General features: G+C 43.4%; 2 pseudogenes and 1 gene segment (V, D, J or C); all 3 read left to right on the forward strand.

The window, feature by feature from the left end:
* The first annotated feature begins 7014 nt into the window (after nucleotides 1–7014).
* On the forward strand, nucleotides 7015–7532 carry LOC123568270 (immunoglobulin kappa variable 1-39-like; annotated as a pseudogene).
* Nucleotides 7533–19850: 12318 nt separating this feature from the next.
* Nucleotides 19851–21467, forward strand: LOC102127902 (general transcription factor IIF subunit 1 pseudogene; annotated as a pseudogene).
* A 3742-nt stretch (nucleotides 21468–25209) lies between these two features.
* On the forward strand, nucleotides 25210–25775 carry LOC102138638 (immunoglobulin kappa variable 1-39-like). The segment is given in 2 exon segments: nucleotides 25210–25289; nucleotides 25414–25775. Coding segments are annotated over 2 exon segments (402 nt in total).
* Nucleotides 25776–27532: the final 1757 nt, after the last annotated feature.

Raw genomic sequence — 27532 nt, forward strand, 5'->3', positions numbered from 1 at the left:
CACCTCCTGAAATGTTTTTTTTTTTTTCCATTATTTTTAACTTTCTTGAATTGGGTTACAACATACTCCTGCAACTCAATGAACTTTATTCCTATTCCTATTATAAATTGTACTTCTGTTATTTTAGCCATCTCAGGTTCAGCCCAGATGTGAACCCTTGATGGAGAGGTGATGCAGTCATTTGGTGGAAAGAAATCATTCTGGCTTTTTGAGTTTTCAGTGGAGAGCTAATTGATTAATTTTTTTGCACTTAGTGCTTTGTGTATCTTCTACACAAAATCTTTTTTCACATGTATAGTCATGAAATATCTTTTTATGGTATTGTTTAAAAGCTTTATACTTTTGACTTTACATTTCAGGTTATGATTTACAATTAATATTCATATCAATGTAGAGGTAAAATGTGCAGGATAAGATTCATTTTGATGTAATATGGATATCCAATTGATCCAATATAATTCAGTTATCATATTTTTTTTTTCTACTAAATCACTGCTATGGTCTGATTGTGTCCCCTCCAAATTTCCTGTTGAAACTGAATTTTCAAGGCAACAGTATTAGACACTGGATTATTTGGTGATTAGCTCATGAGGGCTCTGCTCTCATGAATAAGATTAATAAGATTAATAATGCCTAAGAAAATTGGCTTCACTTTGATACCAGCCTTCATCTGCCCACCCCCTCCCCCACCCAAAAAAGGAAAAAAACATAAACACACACAAAATAGCAAGACCATCAATTAGACAGCTATCCAAGAAAGAAAACAGCCCTTGGAGTGCTCCAGAATCCAATTAAAGTGCAGTAACACAATGGGAGAAAAGCCAAGAGTAACCATACAGAAAGGATGGCTGTGAGATGAAACATCTGAGAGTTTTGAGATAGCTAGAGGCAAAGAAGCAGGAGGCAATTGTTATCAGCCAGGAGGCAGGACCACTGCAGTTCCCATGACCTGCTTTGTGGAGGACCCTGCAGCCTTTGCAGCTGAGGACCTCAGGATCTCCCAAGGCAGCTCCACTCTACAGCTTTCCTGATGAAGGCCCCTTAGTGCTCATTGATAAGGATCACAGCAGCCTGCTCCAAATAGTTCTCTGGTGGTTTATGGCACTAAAAAATACCTGCAGCCATGAGCATGTACAACACCACAGAGAGGAAGATGCTGTGATACCCTCCCTCTACAACCTCCCAAGAAGCAGCCACTGTTGTGCTGCCTGGGATGGGGCTGCCTCCCAGCCCCAACTCTGCATCATCCCAGACCCAGGCACCAGGACCTTATCCTGTGTTGGCAACTCAGACCCTGAGCCACTTCCATGTGGACCGTCCAGGCCCAGGCCCAGAGCTGCTGTGACTACAAGAGCACCCATGCTCCAGAGCCTGGCCCTGAGGCTGCTCTGGAAATTACCTAAGACATAACATAAGTAGAGAATGTACAGCAACACAGTAGAGTGAAATACAGAGAATAATCACACAGAAAGCATCTCTCGGAGGTGGCACACCTGAGAGATGTGAGAACTACTGGCATATGTGTCAAGAGTAATGAAACACATTAGCGTATAAGATCAAAAGAATTGAAACTTATCCATGATATACATCAAGGCAAGCATCACTATAGAGATTGTAGTTAAAATGTGGAATCACGCAAAGTGAAAATCTCAAATGTATCAAGAAAAACTGGTTTCTTATACCAAGGAAACAGTAAAAAAACACTTGGTTAACTGTTCATGGGACCAACAGAGGCAAGAAGGCAGTGAGATTATATATTTAAATGCTGGGTGGAGGGGACTCAACCAAGGATTCATTATCCAGTGAAAACACGCTTCAAAAATAAATGTAAAGTAAAAACACTTCTTTACAAACAAAATGAAGAGAAATGATTACTTGCAGATATATTCTATAAGACATTCAAGAGGAATTAATATTTGTGAATGTTCATATTTATTCCTCACTAAATGACAGTTGGGATATTGCGTGGTGCTCATCTCCAGGCTCCTCCCTGTGTTCCAGGAGACAGGGTCACTCTCACCAGCAGGGCCAGTCTGGGAAATAACAGTGTCCTAGCCTAGCTCTGTGTGAAATAAGGGCTGACACTGATCTCTTACCGGCTCCCACTGCCCCCTGGACACGAGGCCTGCCTGGGTCAAGGGGGATGATTCTGGACAGATGTCACTCTGGCCATCAGCAGCCTAACTACCTTGATGACCTCCCATTGTGAACAGAGCCACAGAAGCTGCTTGAGCCATGAACGTTGGACAGAGAAATCCCACATCACTGCAGTCAGAGGGGGGCTGTGAAAAGACCATAGAGGGGTTTCATACTATGACCACCCACCACTGAGCCATGGCTGCCACTCTGTCTCACGGGAGTCCCTGGGGGAAGACCAGCTCACGCTGTGCTCCAGAGGTCATTTTTGTCACCATGTTGGTTCTAGCTGGTTTGGGCCAGTTTCTGTAGTGCATCCTATTTTGTCCAGATCCTGTACTGATCAGCATTGTCATGACCAATGTCGTGATCAGTGCTCAGAATACAAGTCCTGACGATCTCCTACCTTACACTCAGTGCCTTCTGTGAATCAGATATTCTGATAAGGATCCTGTGGGATCCTACTCGAGTCAGGGGCCACACAGACCCTCACGTGGGCTGAGAACCACAAGTATTTGAAGACAAGGAGAGGTCCAGAGAATGATAGCCTGTGACTGTCCTCTGTAAGACAGCTTCTCCCCAGATGGCTGAGGTCTGTCTTTGGCTGTGACTGTGTCCTTCTTTCTGAATGATAATGAGGGATAGAGCAGGTCTCTAAGCAAGACCACATCAAGGCCCTCCTATGTGTGCCACTCTGTCCTGACATAGGTAGTGCTGGATACACTTAGGGCAATGAGGAGATTTATAATCACAAGGAAGAGAGACAGAGAGAGGAAGCAAGAGAGAGAAGGGTGGTGATGTGTGTATAGTACCAATGCTGAGAATATGTTCTATAATGGTTTAGTGCTGAGTATGTTGCTCAAATAATCAGGTTCTATTACATGGAGCCTAAACATGTACCTTATATAGGAAAAGAGCCTTTGCACTTATAAATTAAGAATTATAAAATGGACAGATTATCCTCTATTGAACAGGTGGGGCCTAAAGAGGCCTGTCTTTGTTAAATGTCTGTCTATCTCTACCTTATGAGGACATCATGATTGTTCTTAGAGATAAACAGACATTTTTTAAAAAGCTGCAGGAGAGAAGGCAGTTTGAAGACAGTGACAGAGATTGAAGTGATGTGGACTCAAGCCAATGAAAGCTGAAGCAAACAAAAGCTGGAAGAAGAGAAAAATAGACTCCCCTTATGGAGTCCCCTTAGAAGCTTGGTCTGATGACAACCTGTTCTTGGTCCCTGAAACAAATGCTGGACTTCTGGCCTCCAGAACTATAATAGAATATATTTCTGTTGTTTTAAGCCACCAAAGTTCTGGTAATTTGTTATAGCAGCCCAAGAATACTAACACACATGGGTCTTAGGATAAATCCAGCCTAATGGTACTATGATGATTTGCAATCTCCACCTTCAATCCTCTAATGGTATGCATAACCGGTTAGAAGAATATTTTTATCATGGAAATATTGCACAGGAAACCTCGCAGTGTGTGCAGGGGCATCTGTTAGTTATGGAATAAATATTGACAATTCTTAGTTGAAAATGACATCTGACTAATCGTATCTTATATAGACTCCTCATTCTAAGACACACAACGATGCATCAAAGGGGCCCTAAGTAGTGTTTTCATACATGTATATGTATAGGTACATATCCTGTTGCATCAACTAGAGAAACCCTCAGGACAGCCCTTGGTACCCTTGGTGATACATTTCACAGATGAGTTAACTGTCATCAGAGCACAGAGGTGGTTTGCCCAAAGATACATAGTCAGCAATTGTCAGGGCTGAGCTTGGAACCCAGGTCTGCATAACCTTAAATATGTTGCTCCCACATAGCCACATTTGCTTCATAGAGGATTGAAAGCCGTTAAATTCAGATAAGAGACAAAGTCAGAAGGGTGGTGTGAAATTCTCAACAAAAGCTCCCTGCTATCTCTGCACCTTGCCATGATTACCCCAGTTATAAACTCAGGCCCTTCTGGAGTTTTGCTACAAAGCAAAACTTCCTCAAAGTCTTTATAAATATTAAATGTCTTCCTTTCAGATTAGAGAGTAGGGGCACATCTTGCATTGCCCTGAACACTTTGCATCTTTTCTACCATCCTCATCTCTCTGACCCAGTCCTTCCCTCTCAAATTGTGTCTTGTAAATCTGATTTCTTCCCCAATATGAAAACAAATGAACAAATATTCCCCTATTTTTCTCATATCCAGAGGATACAAGAATTAATCACATATCCAGAGAGTAAGAGAGTTAATCAAATGATTTATCCCAGAGCATTTACACATGGGAAGGATTTTGGTGCTAGCCATCTTTGCAGTGGAATGTTCTCTCTCTTGTTAAAATTGATAATAAAAAATGACAAGATAGAACTATTTGGAAGAACAGAGGGTGACCATGTCCTTAAGGAGGTAAAAGACATTCCTACTCCTTGTGTTAGTTTCCTACTCCTGCTGTCACAAGTTACTAGGATCTTACTTGCTTCATACAACACAAATTTATTATCTTACACAGTTCTGGAGGTGAGAAGTCTCACTGATTTAAAATCAAGGTATCAGTAGTGCTATATTCCTTCTGGAAGCTTCAGGGGAGAGAATCTGATTCTCAGCTTTTCATCTTCAAAGATAACCCCATGTTCCAGGCTGCATGGCCCCTTCCTTCATCACTGAAGCATCCCTCCCCATTGTCCTAGTTCCTCTCTGACTGTGACCCCCCTCCTCTCTCTTATAAAGACCTTTCTGATGATGCTGTCTTTCCCAGATAATTCTGGTGTGTCCTAAATTTTCTGAATATCCTTATGCATGAAAAAAATAATAATTGGCAAGAATTCAGACCATACTGTCCAAGAAAGAGGGTTTGTCCACTGTCTTAGGTTGGATTGTTCAGGGACAATAATGCCCATGAAGGCAGCATATTTATAATGCACCAGAAACACTGGGAGGAAACAAAGCAGTGAGACAAGAAAGAGAATAGGGACTCTGAAAGTCTCCTCAGCAAGGAGCTAACGCTGAGGATGACTGGAGCTCAAGCCCATGTGGAAACATGGGAAAATATCTTGCTATTATTCCACCTGAGAAGGGAGGGAGCTGGGGTATGTATACACCTCCCCTGTTCTCACTTATTTGGGGCTTTCCAGGAGGATGCTCATTCTAGGTGCTATGATAGGCCATGTGTTCTGGCAAGGCTGTCTTCTCCTTCTCCAGCTTCAGATAGAGCAGTGAGGAACAGATATGCCCATGGGGAGTCAGCAGATGTACCGCAAAAGGGAAAGGGAAACGGTAGCAAAAGAGACTGCTACACTCACTCACATACACACAAAAAATGTGTATTTCTATCCAGAACTGCTTCTCACTGAACCTAAATCTTAGCAAGCAGTTTGCCAGTAACTTCCCTTGAAATTCAGGCCCCTGGAAAGCAGCAGGTGATTTGTGCAGAGACTATACCAATGTAGTCAGGTCACTCTTAGTCATGCAAGAGTAATGCTCCCTGGATTCCCCAGGCTCTAGTCTTCTCATGTCAGTGTAGTTGATTCCACTTTCCTTGCTACACAACCAGGCAGAGATGCCCCTAGGCAGAGGCAGATATGTGAGGTATAGGGGTTCAAATCTCTCTCTAAGTTTTATCCAGATTCAAAGTATTTCTCCATGTAAATGGGCTGTGGCTTGGCCAGAGATGGAGACTCTCTTTCCTGAAAGTGGGGCAAGGAGGCAGACGTCTGAGTCAGGATGATGTCCCCACTCACTGCTAAAGAGTCAAAGAGGAAAGTGGCTTTGATGGTGCAGGGCAGGGACATGCACTGAGTAGCTGCTACTCTCACAGAAGAGGAGGTGTTCACTGACCTGGCCTTTCCCCAGGGCCTCTCCCTCACTTGCTTTCCAGGAAGCCAGGTTTTTTGAGAGCTGTACCTGAACACTCATGAACATTCTGATGGGAAAGGCAGATCAGAGCATTAGGCAAGATGCATTACCTTGGTCTTCTTCCTTTGGAGGCAATTGATCGTGAGGGTCTAGATTGGTTCAGAGTTTCAAGTTTATCCTGATTAAGGCTTCAACAGTTGGAGGAAGAAATGAGGTTTTTTTTAAGTAAACAGATCTAGCATTACTAGTCAACCCTTCATACTGATGACCTGTGGGAAATAATACCCAAGAAGGGCAGAAAATTGGGTAGAATAAGGGCAGCTGCAAACCAAGATGAAGCTGCTGCCCATTGAGACCCTGGGTATTAAAGAGACTCATAGCTCTGGATAATGGAAGATCTGTGAGTGGCACAGGCACTGAGGAATCACAGCATCATTATTGTGCCTCTGCAGGGAATTGCTTGAAAATATACTGGTAATAACGAATGTTTAAAGTCACTACAAATTCTTTGGAGTGTATTAAATATGCTTCTGATAAAGACCATTTTCCCCACATGAAACAATGGGAACCATGTGACAATCACAGAGGTGTTGTTAGTGTAGCGAATGGGATTGTTACTCACGCAACGTTCATTTAAGTAATGTGAAAATCTGACAGATGCATCCTCTAAGACTTTATTAGACATTCCCTGCAAATGGTCATACTCTCCTGTATACCCCCAATATAACTCTAAAATATATTACTCCATGTAGTCCTCATGTTTGTATGAAATTTTGACTTCTTTCCCCAAAATATCTCTTGTCACAACAGTGGATCTAGAGAGAAATACATTCCCTCCAGGCAATTCTACGCTGCCCTGGTCTGACCTGGGACCCTAAGGACATTGTTCCCATGCTGAGTTACTGAGATGAACCAGCCCTGCAGCTGTGCTCAGCCTGCCCCATCCCCTGCTGATTTGCATATTCCCAGAGCACAGCCCTCTGCCCTGAAGACTTCTTAATAGACTGGTCACACCCCGTGTAGGAGTCAGTCCCAGTCAGGACACAGCATGGACATGAGTGTCCCCATTCAGCTCCTGGGGCTCCTGCTGCTCTGGCTCCCAGGTAAGGAAGGAGAACACTAGGAATTTGCTCAGCCACTGTGCTCAGTACTACCTGGTTCTTCAGGGAAGTGCTCATATAATATGGTTAAAAGTGTAAATATTTGTTTTTGTGTTTCCAATCTCAGATGCCAGATGTGACATGCAGATGACCCAGTCTCCATCTTCTCTGTCTGCATCTGTAGGAGACAGAGTCACCATCACTTGGCAGGTGATTCAGGGCATTGGCAACTATTTAAATAGGTATCGGCAGAAACCGGGGAAAGCAGATAAGTAAGTTTCTGATCTATGTTGCATCCAGTTTGCAGACGGGGCTCCCATCTCAGTTCAGTGACAGTGGATCTGGGACAGATTTCACTCTCACTATCAACGACCTGCAGCCTGAAGATTTTACAATGTATTACCGTCAACAGGGGAGTAGTTTTCCTCTCCCAGTGTGACAACTCGTAACATCAACCCCCATGGAAGCAGATGAGTAAGGCTGGGCTGCCCAAGATGCTCCTCCTGGTGCCTCCTTCTGTTGAGTTGTTTTTCAGATGCAGCCAGGTTTTGAAGATCATTGGGAAATTTTGGTAGATTGTGTTGAGGTGACTCCTTTGAACCCACTCTCTTTCCTCCTCATCCCCAGCAGCACAGACTTGCAATGTCAGTCCTGATTTAATAAAGAGATTTGACCACCTAAAAAGTCTGTGTTATGGGACATTCAGAGTTATTATAGCAAAAGAGAAGCCGCTCTAGCTGTTACAAGCAGGAATTCTTTTAAGTTATGGAATTAGTGTCTAAACTACAGCTTTTCAAAGCCTGTTCAATGTTAGTTAGGGAAGCAGATACTAGAGATAGGATTCTCTGGGGCTTCTCTGGAAACCAGGGTGCACCCTGCCCTGCAGGTGTGGGCTGACTTACCACATGGTCCTTGTATCTGTCTGAGAAGCCCAGAGTGTGGGTGCTGATGCTCTTAGCCTCCTGCAGTATCTCTCTAGGTGATTCTCTAGTTCTTGACTAAGTCCACTTCTCTGTCTGCAGGTGTCAATGAGCATGGAGTCATTCTCTTCTGACTTCCAAATCTCATGGAAGGACCACTCACTGAACAACTCTACAGAAAAATATAGAGGGAAAAGTGGTTCCTAAGAACGTGTTTTCAGAAGTGATGGTCATGATGAGGAACTGACAGCTGAAAGCCCAACATGGTCAGTATTTTCACAAAATAGTGAAAAACTTTGCCAGTTACGAATGGCCCCAGAATACATTTGAATGTGCTCTCACATGTTATGAGCGGGGCTCTATCATAGGAAGACAACTTTATTAAGTCATAGACACAGCTTAAAAATCAGGAAATTGTATGACACATACAACAATCATTTTACAAACCAATGAAAAACGTTTCTTGATAAAAACTAAAACAACAGAAAACTAAACATGGATGTAGGATTTTTTTCCTAATTACAAAATCTCTTTGCTACTCAAAATTTATGCAGAATCCAGCAGCATCATGAGCTCACTGAGAGCATGACACACGTGCTAAATAGCAGAACGACCTTCAGTTCACTGAATGAGAATCTTCACTTAGCCATGGTAGTTGGTAACAGGTGATCTATAAAAGTCTTAAGAAGCTATGTACTATGTGATTTTTATTTCAGACATGTTGTGGTGTCAGGTGCCTGTAATTCCAGCTACTCAGGAGACTGACGCAGGAGAATAGTTATAACCAGGGAGGTGGAGGTTGCAGTGAGCCAAGATCATGCCATTGCACTTCAGCCTGGGTGATAAGAGCAAAACTTTATTCCTGCCACCAAAGAAAAGAGACATATTATTGTCCTAATGAGGCTATTTAAAAAAATTTCAATGGAAAACCACATATTGCAAACATTCTCAGCTTTATTTTCTAATCAATGCAACATGAAATTTGAAAACATTTGGAAGATTGTAATGGTGGAGAAACATAATTATCTGTCCATGGAATAATAAAATACTTTGATGTTTAAATGGAGCAACAGTTTGTAGGGACTTTGATAATTGCCAAGGTGAAAGGGTAACTTAAAATTGTATGTTTCTGTGTTTAGAAGTTTTAGACTTCATTCACCAGTTCAACTTGGTTCTGGGAGATTGCTCACTCCTGCAAAACTTGCATTAGAATGTGGCACCTGGTTAGTTACTGCCCTTTAGCCTTGACCTTAGATGAATACAATTCATAGGCTAGAGACAAGCTTGGTTCCCTGAAGCAGAACCACCCAGCTGAGCCCTGCCTTGAAGAGCCAAGTTAATATTAAAATGAACATCCACAAACACAATACAACTTGTATTGTAAGGCACTGACTTTTAAATAGTTGGTTACCAATCATCATTGTGTAAAAAACTGACAAACGTAATATTTATATATTTACACATACAAGATGTATTTTGTTATAATCAGTGGCATTAGTATAAATATTTAGTAATCTATTTATAAAGCTACCAAGGAGAGTTTTAAAAAGAAATTTAAAAAATAATATTTCAATAAAAATAGTAAAATTTGCCTTATTTATGGAAATCCACACATATATAAAAACATGAACATAGGTGCTATATATATTTATTTGATAAATAGTTGGGTGCACATAGTTCCATATGTATATAGTCATGTCTAAATAAGGTCCTTTACATACATATATAAGCAACTGAATATCTGTACATAAAGAATAAACAAAATTGGACTTCTTTACATCATATACACAAACTAACTCAAAATGCTACAAAGACCTAAGTGTGAAAGGTAAAATAATAATGCTCTTTTAAGACAACTGAGGTGTCAATCTTTGTGACTTTGAATGAGGCAATAGTTTCTTACATATGACACCAAAAAAACAAGCAATCAAAGGAAAAAATGATGAATTTCACTTTATCAAATGTAATAACTTTTATGCCCTAATGGACACTGAGAAGAAAGTGAAAAGACAACCCATATATCATATATCTGTGAGGAACCACCACCCAGAATATGTAAATAACTCTTATAATTCAATAATAAACATTGAAAAACACTTCTCAACTACTAATAGGGGGAAAAAGATCTGTACAGACGTTTATCAAAGAAGATATATACAGAGTCAATAAGCACATGAAAAGAGACTCAACATCCTTAGTCATTGGAAAAATGGCAAACCACAATCAGATATCTCCTCACATAACACTGGGATGGCAATCATAATAATAAACTGGAATATGTCAAGTGTTGGTAAGAACGTGAAGAGATTGGAACAATAATGGTTATTTATTTTTATTTTTAGAGACGAGCTTTGTCCATGTTGCCCAGGCTTGTCTTGAACTCCTGAGCTCAAGCAATCTGCCCACCTAGGCCTCCCAAACTACTGAGGTTACAGGTGTGAGCCACCATACCCAGCCAGTAATAATTAATTTTATGCATCAACATAACTGGGCTAAAGACTGCCCTGATAGCTGGTAACACATTATTTCTGGGTGAGTCTGTGAGGGTGTTTCCAGAAGAGATTAGCATTTGAATCAGTAGAGTGAATAAAGGAGACTGGCCTCAGCAATGTGGGCAGAAATCATTTAATTCCTTCGGGGTACAAATGGAAGGAAAAGGTGGAGGAAATGTACATTCAGTATTTTTTAAAAATGTGATATTCATTTTCTGTCCTCAAACATCAGTGTTCTTGGGCATTCACACTCAGACTGTGACTATCATCATTAGACCTCCAGTTTTCAGGCCTCCTTGAAGGACCTCTTTTAAGGGCTCTTTGAAGGGTAATTGGCCTTCAATTAAAAAACACGACACTTAATATGCTCCTTAGAAGTACTAATAAATGCAACACAGAGCTTAAAGATATGGAATATTACAGAATGCAATGGGAGACAACACAGTGTGAGTAGCAAGAGCAGGAGCTGAGCGACCATTATCATCGTTAGCCTTCATGTGATAGCATCTAGTCACTATAGAATCTACTTTGATGTGAGACAGGGGATAAGTTCTAAACCCACTCAACGTGGTTGGACACACCTAAAAAATGAACAAGCTCAAAATCTACATGATGGTGATATCCCAAGGGGCTATACTCTTAAAGTGGTGAAAAATAAATGATTCCCAAAACTGAAAGTGGATACCAAGCCGAATCAGAAGACAATCAAATTGTCAATTACAAAGAAGCCTCAAAATAAGATGGAATAAAGACAAGGTTTCTGTGTCTGTGCCTTGGCAGTGAGAAACAGGCAGGTGGCCTTGGTGGTGTGGGTGGCTGTGTTCCATAAGGTCACTCAGGTGGGCAGAAGACATGACCACCCTCAGCACACAGCCTTCCTCCTTCCTGACAGTCACTGCCTCGATGCCCATTCTCAGCAGCAAGAGTGGAACAGAGTGGAGAAAAAGCTGTTCTCTTCTAAAGATCAAAGAAAACTTGAGCTTTGCATCAGGGATAAATGTTCTTTTGCATAAGGCACACATTTGTGAAATGTTTTCCTGTGTGAATCTCACGATAAACTCACATTTTGTTTGTTTTAATTTGAAAATGTGTTTACACATTATTTGGAAATAACCTGGAATATTTTGGCAGCCTATTTGAAGTCGTTATTTTCTGTTGAGATTTACTGCCCAAAAGTCATCTGTAAAACAGACTTTTATTTGTGACTAACACGTCTCCTCTGAAAGGAATCTGTCTTTTTATCTCTTCAGACTCTTAGCTCTTCAGTTGGCCTTTTGTTTTAAAAATATTCCATGAATTCAGTTTAAAATATTATTTATGTAAATTAATGAATTAGCTTTCACTATTACAAAATAAAAAATCATATATGTTTCCATGTGAAACATCTGCCCCTCGAGGGCAAACAAATCCCACGATGAGAAACAGAGAGCGCCATGAACAAAGAAATACTGGGAATGGAAGGGTGATGGTGTGTCACTGTCAACAGGGAGCCCTAAGGCTAAAACAGGGTCTCATGTGTGACCTGGAGAACGTGGAAGGACTGACGGGGTGCTGAGTTGTGGGGAGAATCTGATCTGTGCTCTGTGCTCTGAGACTGGAAGCCAGACCCTGACCACCAGTGTAGCTGCACGAAATAATTGAGCTAGATGGGTTAAAAGGAGTTCATAAGCTTGAAACCCCATCCGACAGAATTAGTGTTCTTATCAGAACAAAATCCAGAGAGCTCTCTTCTTCCCCGTCTCTCTCTTTTTCTCTTGCTCCCACCCTTATCCCAATCTCTCCATCATTTTCTATGAACCAAGAAGAAGGTTCTCAATAGAAAGTGAACCCTGCTGGACCTTGATCTTGGACTTCCAGCCACCAAAAGATGTTACAATAAATTTCTATTGTTTAAGCCATCTGGGCTAGAGTACCTTGGAGTGGCAAGGGGAGCCGAGTAATCTACCATCCCCACTCCACCTGAGCAGAATCAGCATCAGGAGGCTCCTGGTGGGTGTGGGGGCCCAGCTTTGCTCCTCTTCTAGCTGCTATCTGACTCTCTGGTGAGGAGAAAGGACTCAGGCTTCATCCTCAGTTTGGTTGCATTAAACACAAATGTTTCCTTCACAAACAGATAATTAGCCTGCTTTGGTTTCTAATTAGAATTACTTCAAACTGCAAGAATGACTTGTTGCAGTTAATACTTTGTGATGTTCACATTGGGTCTCCATTTAGATGTCAGTGGGGACATTGTATGGATCCTGTCTCCAACTCCCCTCTCTGTGTCCCAGGAGGGAGGGTCACTGTCACCTGCATGTCTGGCTAGAGTATGAACAGTGTCCTAGTCTGCCACCAGCTGAACACGGCTCCTTCTTTGAGCCCCTGCTGGCTCGTGCTGCCCCTGTACACAAGGCCTGGGTCAGGGGTGCTGGACCCGGACAGACGTGTCTCTGTCCGTCAGCAGCTGAGCTTTTTAAATGGCAGTTCATTCTAAATAGAGTCCTGGCAGTCCTGTGAGCCACAATAGCTGGGCAGAGATCTCACATCGCTCCAGCCAGAGGGCAGGCTGCCAATGAACTGTGGAGTGTTTTTTTCCTGTGAACACAGTCACTGAGTCACCTGTGCTGCTCTGTCTGATGGGAGGCCCCAGGAGAGGAAGTGCCCATACTGATCCTTAACATAAAACGTCCCTGCACCTAGGAGTCCAGATCCACTACCCCTCTCTCCAGCACCTGCACCTCTGAGCACTTCAGAACCCCCATGGGTCTCTCAGCATTCTCAGGCTTGGGCCATCAGAGCTTGGCCCAGCAGGGACATTGGGGAGGATCCTCAGCTTTATAACCCTTGGGCTCTGTGGTGGGAAAGGGGCCATGGGGTGGCACATCATTGTTGGTTTTCATTGTTCATGCTCAATTGATCAAAGTACCTTATACCAACAATTAAAGTGATACCTGTTTATATGTAAATTTGAATATTATATTTATTCCTAATTTAGATGCATAGTATATACAAAAATATCAATACACTACACATCTAAAATATTACATATAATTAATATGTCAAGTTTGTTACAAATATGCATATGCATATTCACATAACTCTATGTTTATTTATTTTGCATATGCTAATTTTTCCTTCTAACTATAACAGAATCTGGGACTCTGGGATCATTTACTGACCTCTTTGGCTCCAGCACAGTCCTGATCATTGAGGACCAGTGAGGACAGAGCTAAGAGCAGCCGGACCCAGGAGCCCAGGCCCAGCCCTAAGGCCCTGGTCTCTGAGACTTTCACCCCGGCAGTAGACTCTGCGTGGCGCAGCACCTATGAGTGTGTGAACAGTTTCCTTCCCTGAAGCTCCTTTGAGACAGCACCATGGGCCGGGCCTTTGGTTCCTCCTAGGTCCTTAGTCCCATTGCTCTGGAGGGCAACTGCTTCCTCCACAGCCCAGAGCCAAAGCCCAGCAGCTCTCAGGCAGTGCAAGCCTGACCTTAGTCCTGGTTTGAAGATCTTATTATAAATGTCTCCTTTCCTCATTTATTCTGGTAACTGAGAGTCCGTCCCTGAGTTAAATGCATAGGCTACATTTTCACAATTGCTGATGCTGATGAGGTCATGTGAAAATTTGAAATTTGACTTTATTTTCATCAGCAGGACCTGGATTCTTCTAATATTGCCAGTTGAAGATGCCCATAGATTGCCTTCTCCTCATACAACTTTTCTTAGAGGCACAGTGCAATTTAAAATGTGGCAAAGCTTTTGACACCTACAGAGCAGCCACTCCCTCCTTTTTTAGTGCATGGAGCACTGGCTCTGTCCTGTTTTGTGTGACAAGGACACTGAACCTCTCCCAGCCCGGGATGGGAGCCTTCAGGTGCACATGTGATCAGCTCGGCAGTGAGATATCAGGCATGTGAAGCATGGGCAGGGCTTCTGGAGAAAATGGTGATTCCTTATAAAAGAGGGAAGTTGAAGAGCTTTGCCCTGCATTTCCTCCCGGGACAGTTACCATAGGACATGAAGTTTAGAGCCTCTGCAGCCCTCTTGAGACCACAAGGCGTTGACCCCAGACAGAAATGCCAATGTGGCTAAAGTAACAAAGCAGAAATCTAGAAAGATTCCGGAGGCTGTCTGGCGTCAGCAGGCTGCTGCACGAACCCTCAGTGCTCCAACTCTCTGAAATGATCTCATTGTTTAAACCATTGCTTTTCTTTCTTTCACTTGTTTCTAAAATTATCCTAACTTATCTATAAATGACACTTAAGAGAAAGAGCTTTACTGGGTCATGAACCTGCTCTTTAGAATAAGAAATGCATTATTATGTGTGTGGGTGTTTGTGGATGTCAGAGGCAGGAAAAGCAGGAACCAGAATAAGTGATGTCCTCCCCTGACATCTTGGCGCTTCTGTGTCCATGGCTAGGGAAAGCACAACAACGTTACAGAGTTTATACATTCTGCTCTCTTCTTGTCTTTATTTCTCTTTTTATATCTTAAGCATGAATATCCCCTTGTTGTCCTTAATTCCTCCCTCCATTAAGGTCATGAAATTAGAATTGTGGTCAAGAAAGAGACAAGAACACTTGGAGAAGACATAAAATCTGGAGATTGTATGCATCTCCTCAACACCACCATAAGGTTTACAGGATTCTCTTCTTTTTCCGGGGTTTTTGAAATGAAGATTCTGACTGCTCCAGTCACTTTTCTATCAGAGGTGGCATTTGAAGGGATTACAAAGAAAGCTTCAGGCAGTGAGTGCTGGATTCAAAACAGAGTAGCTGGAGGTTGGGTCTGGATTCTCAGCATGGAGGAGGCCAGAGTGTGTATCTTGGGAAACACTGTGCATGTGGGAAGAAAGGACATAGAATTCAGACTGGTGGCCACAGCCTTTGGAGCCAAAGAGTAACACAAATGGGGCTCAAGGACAAGCCAGACTAAAAGTGTTGTAGTCAACTGTCATTTTGATTATCTTTCTAATGCCACACATAAAAAGGTGGGTAGAAATTTTTATGGTAAAAATAATGTATAGGAAACTTCATTGCCTTTAGTGAAACACTTAGTAGTTGTAGAATAAATATTTAAAAATTTGATTTGAAAATGATATTTAGCTAATATCTTACATACTCTATTCTAAGATATTCAAGCATGCATAAAAAGGGGACTGGAGATACATATATATATATATACACATATATATATATATATATATACACACATACATATACATATATATATTCTGAATTTGGAAGAAGTACTTAGGGTTGGAACAGCAGCTTGGTGAAAGGAGAAAGACCCTGATTCTGTCCACGTTTCTGCTTTGTCACCTTTACCACATTGGATTTTCTGCCTTGGCTCAATGCCTCATGGTCTCTACAGGACTGCAGTGGCTCTAAGCTTCATGCATATATATGTATAAACTTCATACATGTATACATGTATTTAAACTTATATATATTTATCAGATTAATATATATACATACACAAACATACTTATCTGATAAATAAATATATATACATATCTCTATATGCATATATATATATATGTATATTTATCTCTACACATTCACACACATATACTTCAAGGTACATCATCTGGTTAAATCCTCAGGGCACCCCATGATATACATAGTTCTCTAGTTCTCAGGGAAGGAGACCAATTACCAGACCTCCTGGGTGGTGTGCCCAGAGTCACATGATCAGCATGTGCGTGGCTGGTATGTCACCCAAATCTGCCTGCCCTTATTATATTCCTTTCATGCAGCCATTTTCATCCCATGGTTGAGCCCACAGGCTGTAAAAAGGGTGAAGACACTGTAGGGACAGTGTGGACTCCACAGCTCCATGTTGCCTCTGCCTCACACCATGCTGACCTTAATCATAAACTAGCCTTATCTGCAGTTTCCTCTAAAAATCACAAGTCTGTCAATGCCTTTACCAACTGTGAATGATTTTATTTTGGACTTGTGAGCAAGAACACTTTTCTTTTCTCTGACACTTTCTACATCTTCTATTTCTTTTTAAATCTCTCTGGTTCAGTCTGTCTCTCTCAGAATGTGTTCTGCAAGTTTAATTTGCCCTCCTAATATATATGCATATATAAAAAACCCTTCTCCCCTCACGTGCCGTGAGAGCTGACCACTAGGCTCTTAAATACCCAGCTTGTTCAAGAGCCATTCAAGAGATTTGACCCAAGACATTTTAGAAGAATTCTTAGGAGCATTCTTGTGCTATGCCACCCCCTCCCTTCCAGCCCACAATGGGATGTATTCTGTCTCTTGTGAAAATTGATGGTAAATGATTACAAGATTCACTTTTCTTGGGAGAACAGAGAGCAACCAAGCACGCAGAAGAAAACAGACATCTCTTCCTCTTGCACTAGTATCCTATTATTGTTGGAACAAATAAATATGACCTCAATGGCTTCACACAACACAAATGTATTATTGTATATTTCTGGAGGTCAGAAGTCTCGCTGAACTAAAATCACAGAGTGAGTAGGGCTGTATTCTTTCTGGAGGTTCCAAGGTAGAGAATCAGATACTATGCTTCTGTGTACAAGATACCCTCACATTTCTGGCTTCATGACCCCATCCTTTCTCCCCCCAGCACCCCTCTCCATTGTTCTACCTCCTCTCAGACTGTGCCCCTCTTGCATTCCCTATTATAAGAACCCTTGTGATTACATTGGTCTGACCCAGATAATCCAGGATACTCTCCTGACCTCAAACTTCTTAACTTAATCACATCTGCCAAGTTCCTTGACATATAAAGTAACACTCCTAGATTTCAGATATTAGGACATGAATATCTTTGGGGTGGGGGGGCATATTTGTCCCTGAACTAACTCTTATCATCTCCACAACTGTCCAATCCTAAATCTGAATGAAAACTCACAGGACAGATTTATGAGGCAAGAAAGCTAGAAATAATTTGGGACTTGGGGATCCACTGACCTGTGGCTTTTAAGAGTGGGGGAAATTTACTCCATTGCCTCTACTGTGGTCTTCATGGTATGTATCAATTTTTAGCTTTATTTTGTGAGTCACAAGAAAGGAATTACTACATTTTGTCTGTTTGTTTACTTTGAGTTATGGGATATATATTCTGAATATGCAGGTTTGTTCCTTAGGTATACATGTGCCTTGGTGATTTGCTGCACCTATCAACCTGTCAACTAGGTTTTAAGCCCTGCATGCATCAGGTGTTCCTCCTAAAGCTCTCCCTCTCCTTGTCCCCTGTCCCCCCATAGGCCCCATTGTGTGATGTTCCTCTCCATGTGTCCATGTGTTCTCATTGTTCAGCTCCCACTTACAAGTGAGAACATGCAGTGTTTGGTTTTCTATTCCTGTGTTAGTTTGCTGAGGATGGTGGTTTCCAGTTTCACCCATGTCCCTGCAAAGGACAAGAACTCATTCTTTTTTATGGCTGCATAGTATTCCATGGTGCATAAATGCCACATTTTCTTTATCCAGTCTATCACTGATGGGCATTTGGGTTGGTTCAAAGTCTTTGCTATTGTACATAGTTCTTTAATAAAGATAAGTGTGCATATGTCTTTAGAGTAGAATGATTTATAGTCCTTTGGGTATATACCCATAATGGGGTTGCTGGGTCAAATGGTATTTCTGATTGTAGATCCTTGAGGAATTGACACACTGTCTTCCACAATGGCTGAACTAATTTACACTCCCTCCAACAGTGTAAAAGCATTCCTGTTTCTCCACATGCTCACCAGCATCTGTTGTTTCCAGACTTTTTAATGATTGCCATTCTAAGTGGTGTGACATGGTATCTCACTGTGATTTTCATTTGCATTTATCTAATGGCCAGTGATGATGAGCTTTCTTTCATATGTTTGTTGGCCACATAAATGTCTTGTTTTGAGAAGTGTCTGTTTATATCTTTTGCCAACTTTTTGATGGGGTTGTTTTTTTTTTTCTTGTAAATTTGTTTAAGTTCATTGTAGATTCTGGATATTAGGCCTTTGTCAGTTGGATAGATTGAAAAAGTGTTCTCCCATTCTCTAGGTTGCCTATTCACTCTGATGATAGCTTCTTTTGCTGAGCAGAAGCTCTTTAGTTTAATTAGATTCCATTTGTCATTGTTGGCTTTTGTTGCAATTGCTTTTGGTGTTTTAGTCATGAAGTCTTTGCCCATGCCTATGTCCTGAATGGTATTGCCTAAGTTTTCTTTGTATAAATTAAATCTAAGATAGATTGGTAAAAGGGAATTAAGTACTTCCTGTTCTTTTTCCTCATCAAAAAGGGAGAAGTAATAAGGATTCACACAAGAGATACAGCCCTCTCATGAACTGGAATTTGTTCAGTGTCTTGGGTTGTGTCCACCAGCAGGAAGGATTTCTGTGCAGGCAGCATATTCACATTGGGAGAGAAGGCAGAAAGAGAGGCAGAGACCAGAGATGGATAATAAAATCACCTCAACAAGCCATCTAACTCTTAGAATCACTGAAGATGAACTCCATGTAGAAATATGGAGAAAATACCCCTGGGTTATTTTACCTGAGAGGGGAGGGAGTTGGGGTATGTATACATCTCCTCTTGTCATTACCCACTGAGGGCTTTCTGTCTTAATCTGTTTTGTACTATTATAACAGAATGCCTGAGACTGTAACTTAATAAAGAAGAGGAACCATTTTTCTCACATTTTTGGAGAAGTTGAAAATCAAGGAACTGGCAGTTTTGCATCCAATATCTGTGCTTTCAAGATGGAATTTTGAGCACTGTGTCTTTCAAAGGGAAGGAAGGCCATGGCCTGGAATGAATGGCAGAAGAGCAAAAGAGAAAGAGAGAGAAAGAAAGAGAGAGAGTGAGAGCCCACTTCCACAAGTGAGACAGACCAGGGATCCCTTCTTGGGGGCAACTGAATCTTCCTCAAGCATGGAAGTAAACGACAATCTTAGGTCCCTTTGAAGGAAATTCCAGGCACCTAGCTGGCCTTGAGAAATAAAAAAGTAACAAGAGAAACAAGGAGGCAGTCATAACCCCACCCCACCCCCCCAAAAAAAAATAGCCAAAGAAGACAAAATCATGGGATGTTTGCTTTCCCTATACAAACTAAAGAATATATCTTAGCGTATGTCTCCGACTTGTTTTTCAGAAACATAGAACACCTCCAAATGGATCTACCAGCACACAGATCTCAAATAAGTGAGAATTGGGGACTGAACTCTGACCCTGGTTCTTTGTCCTAAATTTCTACCTGAAAGGCCTTAAGAAAGCCACATCCGGGTTACCTTTTCCCAGTGCCAGAGGTGCCTAGGGTTGGGGTCCTCGCTCAGGGACAGAGACCCGACACTGAGTAGCGGCTTCCCCGGAATGGAGGGACATGCACGCCAGAGGAGACTAAAGGAACCCGAGTGGGACCAGATGGGAACCACTGACCATTGCCCATGGCGGCCCTAGCCCTAGCAGCCAGAACGTCACTAAATACGTCGTTCGAGTTCCCAAGAATACAACCAAAAAATGTAACATCATGGCTTTTAATGCAGCCAATAAAGTCAACTTTGCTACGTGGAATCAGGCTCGACTGAAGCGGGACTTGAGCAACAAGAAAATCTACCAGGAGGAGGAGATGTCTGAATCGGCGCGGGCAGCGAGTTCAACCGCAAGCTTCGGGAGGAGGCTCGGAGGAAGAAGTACGGCGTAGTCCTGGAGGAATTCTGGCCCGAGGACCAGCCCTGGCTTCTCCGGGTCAACGGCAAATCGGGCAGGAAGTTCAAGAGCATCAAGAAGGGAGGGTGACAGAGAACACGTCTTACTACATCTTCACCCAGTGCCCTGACGGGGTCTTGGAGGCCTTCCCCGTGCACAACTGGTACAATTTCACGCTGCCGGCCCGGTAGGCACCGCACGCTCACTGCCGAGGAGGCAGAGGAGGAGGGGGAGAGGAGGAACAAGGTGCTGAACCACTTCAGCATCATGCAGCGGCGGCGGCTCAAGGATCAGGACCAGGACAAGGACAAGGAGGAGAAGGAGAAACGCGGTCGCAGGAAGGCAAACGAGCTGCGCATCCACGACCTGGAGATGTCATCCGATGCCAGCCACGCCAGCGGTGAGGAGAAGGCAGAGCCCCCAAGGCCAAGAACAAGGAGCCGCTGGCCGAGGGCGGCAGGAAAAAGAAGAAGGGCTCAGACGATGAGGCCTTCGAGGACAGCTGTGATGGGGACTTCGAGGGCCAGGAGGTGAACTACATGTCGGACGGCTCCAGCAGCTCCCAGGATGAGCCTGGGAGCAAGGCCAAGGAGCCCCAGCAGGAGGAGTGGCCCAAGGGTGTTGATGAGCAGAGCAACAGTAGTGAGGAGAGTGAGGAGGAGAAGTCGCCCGAGGAGGACAAGAAGTAGGAGGAGGAGAAGAAGGTGCCCACCCCGCAGGAGAAGAAGGGCAAGAAAGACAGCAGCTAGGAGTCGGACAGCTCAGAGGAGAGCGATATTGACAGCTAGGCCTCCTCGGCTCTCTTCATGGCAAAGAAGAAGACGCCATCCACGATAGAGTGGAAGCCGTCAGGAGGGAGCTGGAGGGGCAACAGCCGCCCAGGCACGTCCAGCACAGAGGGAGGCAGCACCTCCTCCACCCTGCGGGCGACTACCAGCAACTTGAGCAAGGGAAGCTGGTGAGCTGTGGGAGACTGCCAGCAACTTGAGCAAGGGAAGTGGGTGAGCGAGATGCCTGCAGCCAAGCGGTTGCGGCTGGACGCGGTGCCCCAGAGCCTGTCCGGGAAGTCGACCCCCTAACCGCCATCCGGCAAGTCAATACCCAGCAGCGGTGACGTGCAGGTGACTGAGGATGCCGCGCGCCTCTACCTGACAGGGAAGCCCATGACCACTAAGGACCTGCTGAAAAAGTTCCAGACCAAGAAGACAGGGCTGATCAGCGAGCAGACAGTGAACCTACTGGCCCAGATCCTCAGGTGCCTCAACCCCGAGCCCAAGATGATCAGTGACAAAATGCACTTCTCCCTCAAGGAGTGAGGCTCTGTCCAACACACGGCTCTGCCCTCCAGAACTCAGGCTCTCACTGCCCCTTCGCCATCCTGGAGTGAGGCTCTGTCCAGTACACGGGCTCTGCCCTCCAGAACTTCGGGGTCTCACTGCCCCTTCGCCATCATGCTCCCCGACTCCCAGGGCCCCGTAGTTAGCAATTCTGGAAAAGTTTAAGACATCTCCTCCTCACGCCCTTCCTTCTGGACTCTTCAGATCCCTGTTAGGCCTCCTTCTTATTGTCCTCTTTCTCCCAGCTCAGCCTCCCTCACACTGACCTGTGTTGCTCACTGGGTAACTTCTACGGTTCTCCCTTCTGCTTCCCTTCTCTCTTCAGCAGTGACTTATCCACCTCATAGTCCATTACGTCTTCAGTTTTGGTTGGGCATGATGATGAGTGCCTGCAGTCCCAGCTACTTGGGAGGCTTAGCCCAGTTCAAGGCTGCAGTGAACTAAGATGGTGCCACTGCACTCCAGCCTGGGTGACAGAATGAGATCCTGGCACACACACAAAAAAGTATCCAGGCATGGTGGCAGGCGCCTGTGGTCCCAGCTATTCTGTAGGCTGAGGCACGAGAATCACTTGAACCTGGGAGGTGGAGATTGCTGTGAGCCGAGACCAGCCAGTGCACTCCAGCCTAGGTGACAGAGTGGGACTCAGTCTCAGAAAAAAAAAAAAAAAAAAAAAAAAAAGCCACATCCATGGGCCAGGGCGAATATTCTTTCAAGCTGACTCCAAATTTTTAAACAAAGCTTCTTTTCTAAACCAATTGCACATCAGAAAATGCTTGGATCTATTGATGTCTTGTAAGATACCCCACTGCTTCATGATATCCTGCCCTCTTAGGCCAAAAACAAAGTGTAACCTCCATGTAATGATTTCTAACTTTGCCTGTAACTTCTGATTTCCTGAAGTTTATTTCTCCTTTTAAAAAAACCCTTATCTGTAAGCCATCAGGCAGGTCAGGATTGAGGCGTTAGCTGCCAGTCCTCTTTGCTTGATGCCCGCAAATAAATGGCTTCCTTTTTCCTGCTGCAAACTCAGTGTAGATAATTGGTTATACTACACTGAGAGATCTAAATCCAGTTTATCTCCATAACATAAGCACTGCTTATAGTGGCATATATCTATTCATAAGGGCAGAGCCCTCATGATTAAACACTTCCCATTAGGCCCTGTCTCTCAATTCTGTTGCCTTTGGGATTAAGGTAACAGCAGGTAGATTTAAGGGGACACAGTGAAACCATAGCACTGACCGAGGGAAGGCTCATTCTAAGCCCTGTGGTCTGCCATGCATGCAGGCAGAGCTGCTTTTCTCAGAGACAGCAGTGAGGGACAGAGATGGGAATGGGGAACCAGCAGAAGCACAGTGAAAGCAAAAGGCCTGAATGCAGACATGGACTGATGCATCCATCCAGAAAAAAGCACCTGTATTTTCCACCTGGAACTGCATCCCTCTGGAATGGTGTTTCCTGGCAGGTCAGTTGCAAGAGAAGGAATCTGGGAGACAACATCTCAAGATATGCTGCATTTGTGTGGTGCCTATTTCAAACTGAAAGCATTTAGAAAACATCAATTGGACAAAGACTATTTTCCTACCTCAGTTACTCTAGAAGGAAGCCAATTGTCATGAAAACCTTCCCTGGGAATGTTGATCTATCAGGGAATATTAACATGCACTAGGAGTTAAATTCAAAAGAGATTGGAAATTGACTTCATCCAGTCAATTATCTATTCTTTTAAGGACCCATTTATTTTATGTTACGCCACTTACTCTCCCTAGGTTGCCTACAGTCTCCACGTCCCTCTCCCCTATAAAGGATGTATAAACACCTGGACCTCACTGAGTTATCTGCGTATCTCTCTCCTGTGATATTTTCTTCTGCATATTAAATAAATTGTTTGCCTTTTTCTCCTATTACTTGTCTTTTGTCCAATCATTTTAAGCAAACCTTTAGAGGGCAAAATCAAACTTTCACATTTCACCCTACACAAGCAAGTTTCCTTAAAATTCAGGCCCCTAAATGGGCAGCAGGAGGGTGTGTGCAGATGCTACACCAGAGTCATTTGGCCACTTCTACTCATGAATCAGTAATACTCCCCAGAACCCCAGGCTGCAGCCCACTGATGCTGATGTAGGTGGATCCACTTCCTCTGCTGCTGAACCAGGCTGAGATGATGTGAGATATAATGGGTCCAAATCTGTGTCCAGTTTTATCTAAATCCAAGTGATTTCTCCATATACATGGGCATTTGCTTGATAGGAGATGGAGACTCTCTGTCCTGGATATCAGACAGGAGGCTGGCATCTTGATCAGAATGTCCCCACTTACTGCTAAACAGTGAAAGAGAAAAGTGGCATTGATAGTGCAAGGCAGGGACATGCACTGAGCAGCAGCTGCCCTTACTAGGAGAGAGGGTTCACTGTACGAAATTCAGGCTCCAGAGGAGCTGCTCCAGAGTCCCCAGGAACATGCTGGTGAGCAGTGCCACTCAGACTGTTACTTAGTAAATATAATATTGATCTTCTTACTTTGGAGACAATTGATCCTTAGATAATTTCAAGTTTATCTATATCCATGCTCATATAATTGGAGGAAGAAACAACGTTTTTTCTTCTTCTTTTTTTTTTTTTTTTTTGAGACGGAGTCTTGCTGTGTCACCCAGGCTGGAGTGCAGTGGCACGATCTCGGCTCACTGCAAGCTCCTCCTCCCAGGTTCACACCATTCTCCTGCCTCAGCCTCCCGAGTAGCTAGGACTTCAGACGCCTGCCACCACGTCCGGCTAATTTTTTTATATTTTTAGTAGAGACGGGGTTTCACTGTGTCTCCTCACCACAAGGTAAGGATGGTCTCGATCTCCTGACCTTGTGATCCGCCCGCCTCAGCCTCCCAAAGTGTTGGGATTACAGGCGTGAGCCACTGTGCCCGGCCGTAACTTTTTTTTTTTTTTAAGTAATCAGATCCAGCACCACTAGTCAGCCCTTTCTGCTGATAAACCCTGGGGAAAATACTCAATGACAGAAAAGGAGGTATAATATAGAGATCCCCAAAGCAAAAATAAGATGCAACTCACATATTTTCTGGGCATTATTGAGGCCTATAGGTTTGCATAAATGTGGAACTGTAAATGATACACACATTGAGGACTTACAGCACCATCTTTGTGCACCTGCAGTGAATTGTTTGACCTTATACTGATAATAAGAATGGCTTAAGGTTATTATAGAATATTTACAAATATATTAGCATTATCTTGATTTTTTTCTTCTTTTTTTTAAGAAGGAACAATTACACATTCACAGAAATGTTGTAACTATACCACAAAGTATCCCCCTCTCTTTCAGAGTATTTTGAAGACCTGCTGATACCACACTCAAAACTTTACTTTGAGTTTCCTACAGAGAATAATTTTCTCCTAAATAATCCCCATACGCCAATGGAATACATTACTCCCTCAAGTACTCAGCAGTACTTCAAACTTTGACAATTATCAAAAAATGTTCTTTGTTACAAATTGACCCCCAGAAAGACACAGATTAAATGCAAATCTGTGTTGCCCTGGTCCAGCCTGAGACCCTGGGGACACTGCCCCTGTGCTGAGTTACTGAGATGAGCCAGGCCTGCAGCTGTGCCCAGCCAGCCCCATCCCCTGCTGATTTGCATGTTCCCAGAGCACAGCCCCCTCCCTGCCCTGAAGACTTTTTTGTAGCCTGGTCACACCCTGTGCAGGAGTCAGTCTCAGACAGGTCACAGCATGGACATGAGGGTCCCCGTGCAGCTCCTGGGGCTCCTGCTGCTCTGGCTCCGAGGTAAGGAAGGAGAACACTAGGCATTTACTCAGCCAGTGTGCTCAGTACTGGCTGGATTTTCGGGGAGGGCTTTATATAGCATGACTGATTGTGTGGATGTTTGTTTTTATGTTTCCAAACTCAGGTGGCAGATGTGACATCCAGATGACCCAGTCTCCATCCTCCCTGTCTGCATCTGTAGGAGACAGAGTCACCGTCACTTGCCGGGCGAGTCAAGGCATTAACAAGGAGTTAAGCTGGTATCAGCAGAAACCAGGGAAAGCCCCTACACTCCTGATCTATGCTGCATCCAGTTTGCAGACGGGGGTCTCATCTCGGTTCAGCGGCAGTGGATCTGGGACAGATTACACTCTCACCATCAGCAGCCTGCAGCCTGAAGATGTTGCAACTTATTACTGTCTACAGGATTATACTACTCCGTCCACAGTGTTACAAGCCATAACAAAAACCCCCAGGGAAGCAGATGTGTGAGACCGCACTGCCCCAGCTACTCCTCCTGGTGCCTCCATCTGCTGAGAACATTTCCCAAATTGCATCCACACATTGAAGTTTCTGTAGAAAGTGCCATGAAGTCTCCTCTATACCTTAACTATCTTTCCTTCTCCTCATCCCCAGAAGCACAGACATGGCAAACCCTCTCCTGATTGCATTAAGAACAGGGATGATTACACCTACGAAGTCTGAGTTATGGTGTGAGTTGGAATTAATATCGTAAAGGAGACACCACTCTTGGAATTCCAAGTAGAATTTTTTTTCTAAAAACAGGAATGAGAGTCTAAACTACAGTCTTTAAAAGTATTGGGGGCATGGGAATAAAGATGCAAATGCCAAAAAGAGGGATTCTCTGGATCTTGCCATGAATCCAGAGTGTATCTACCACTTCAGAAGGTATAATTGCCAATCGCGTGGTCCTCAGACATATCTGGGAAGCCCGGGGCTGCTGATGCTCTCTGCCTGGAGAACCTGTCTGATTTTCTAAGGCACCTGCTTACAGTTGAGCAGCCAAGGTCCTATTCCAAACAGACCTAGCCAAAGAGAATGATCAGAGTAAAAGGCCAGTTCCTTCCAATGCCTACTTGGCCCCATTTTCCCTGAATCCTCCCTGTTAATCATAAAAACCCTTTCATGGCTCTGACCTGACTCACCAGGCTCTCAACTCTCTGGTTTCCTGGTTCTGCCCTAAACAAGCCTCACACTGCCCCGCCCTTGAGCTCTACTCTCACTGCTCCCTCAGGGGTGATGCGTTTCCCCAGACCCTTGGGCTCCTTCTCTCGCTCCCAAAGCCAACCCTGTGCTTCCCATCTTAATGATCCCCATGTGTTCATAGGACTCCACCCTACTCCACGCTTTTGTCAGAAGCACGCTTTTGTCAGAAGCACCTTCTGACTTACGATATATTTCCTTATGATTTTACACTTGATAGGCTGACTCGCTCTAGTGGAATTTAAGCTTCATGGGATCAGGGGTCATTGTCTATTATTTGTATTGCTGTATCCCAGTGTAATGGGAGTACCTGGCAAACAGTAGGTGCTCAGTGGGGGGCCACTCTTCCCAGGAGTCTGCATATCTGGAAGTCTGGGAGGACTGTAAAGAGTGGATTAAACTGCTTGTTAAATGGACAATGTTCCCTTTTCCTTTTTTTATTCCTTTTTCATACCCAGTCTTTAGGAAATAAGGAAACTTACAGTTCTCAGAACTCATATAATTTGTCTCAAGTGATATTTTAGGTTGTATTTCCTGAAAACATATAATAATAATGTAACATTATTGTATTTAATTGATTATATTATACTACATGTGTAATGACATATAATATATACTACATAAGTTGTAACAATAGTAAATTTATTGACTTTCCATTTAAAAGACACAACATATCAGATTATATCAGGAGTCAGACAATTGATATTTCAGTTTTGTTAGCAAAGAAAGAAAACTGAATACATTACTTAGATATATAGATAAGAAAGAAAACAGATTTTCACAATTGTTATTAATAATTTTAATTGGAATATGAGTCAAAGAGCTTCTCAGCCTGTTCAGGGGCACCTCACTCACAACTACATGTTCGCAATTCTGAGGAAAACAAGAAAACACCAGATAAAATTCTTGTTTCCATCAGTGGTGTGAACAGAGGTTTTCAAAACTGTTAAAGGGAAAAGAGTCTGATTCTGTGTGAATGGCTGTGTTGTACAGAATGGAGTGCTGTAGAGAAGAGAAGATGCCACCCCCATTTTTCCTGG

The sequence above is a fragment of the Macaca fascicularis genome, chromosome 13 (genome assembly GCF_037993035.2).
Source record: "Macaca fascicularis isolate 582-1 chromosome 13, T2T-MFA8v1.1".
In the NCBI taxonomy this organism is placed as follows: domain Eukaryota; kingdom Metazoa; phylum Chordata; class Mammalia; order Primates; family Cercopithecidae; genus Macaca; species Macaca fascicularis.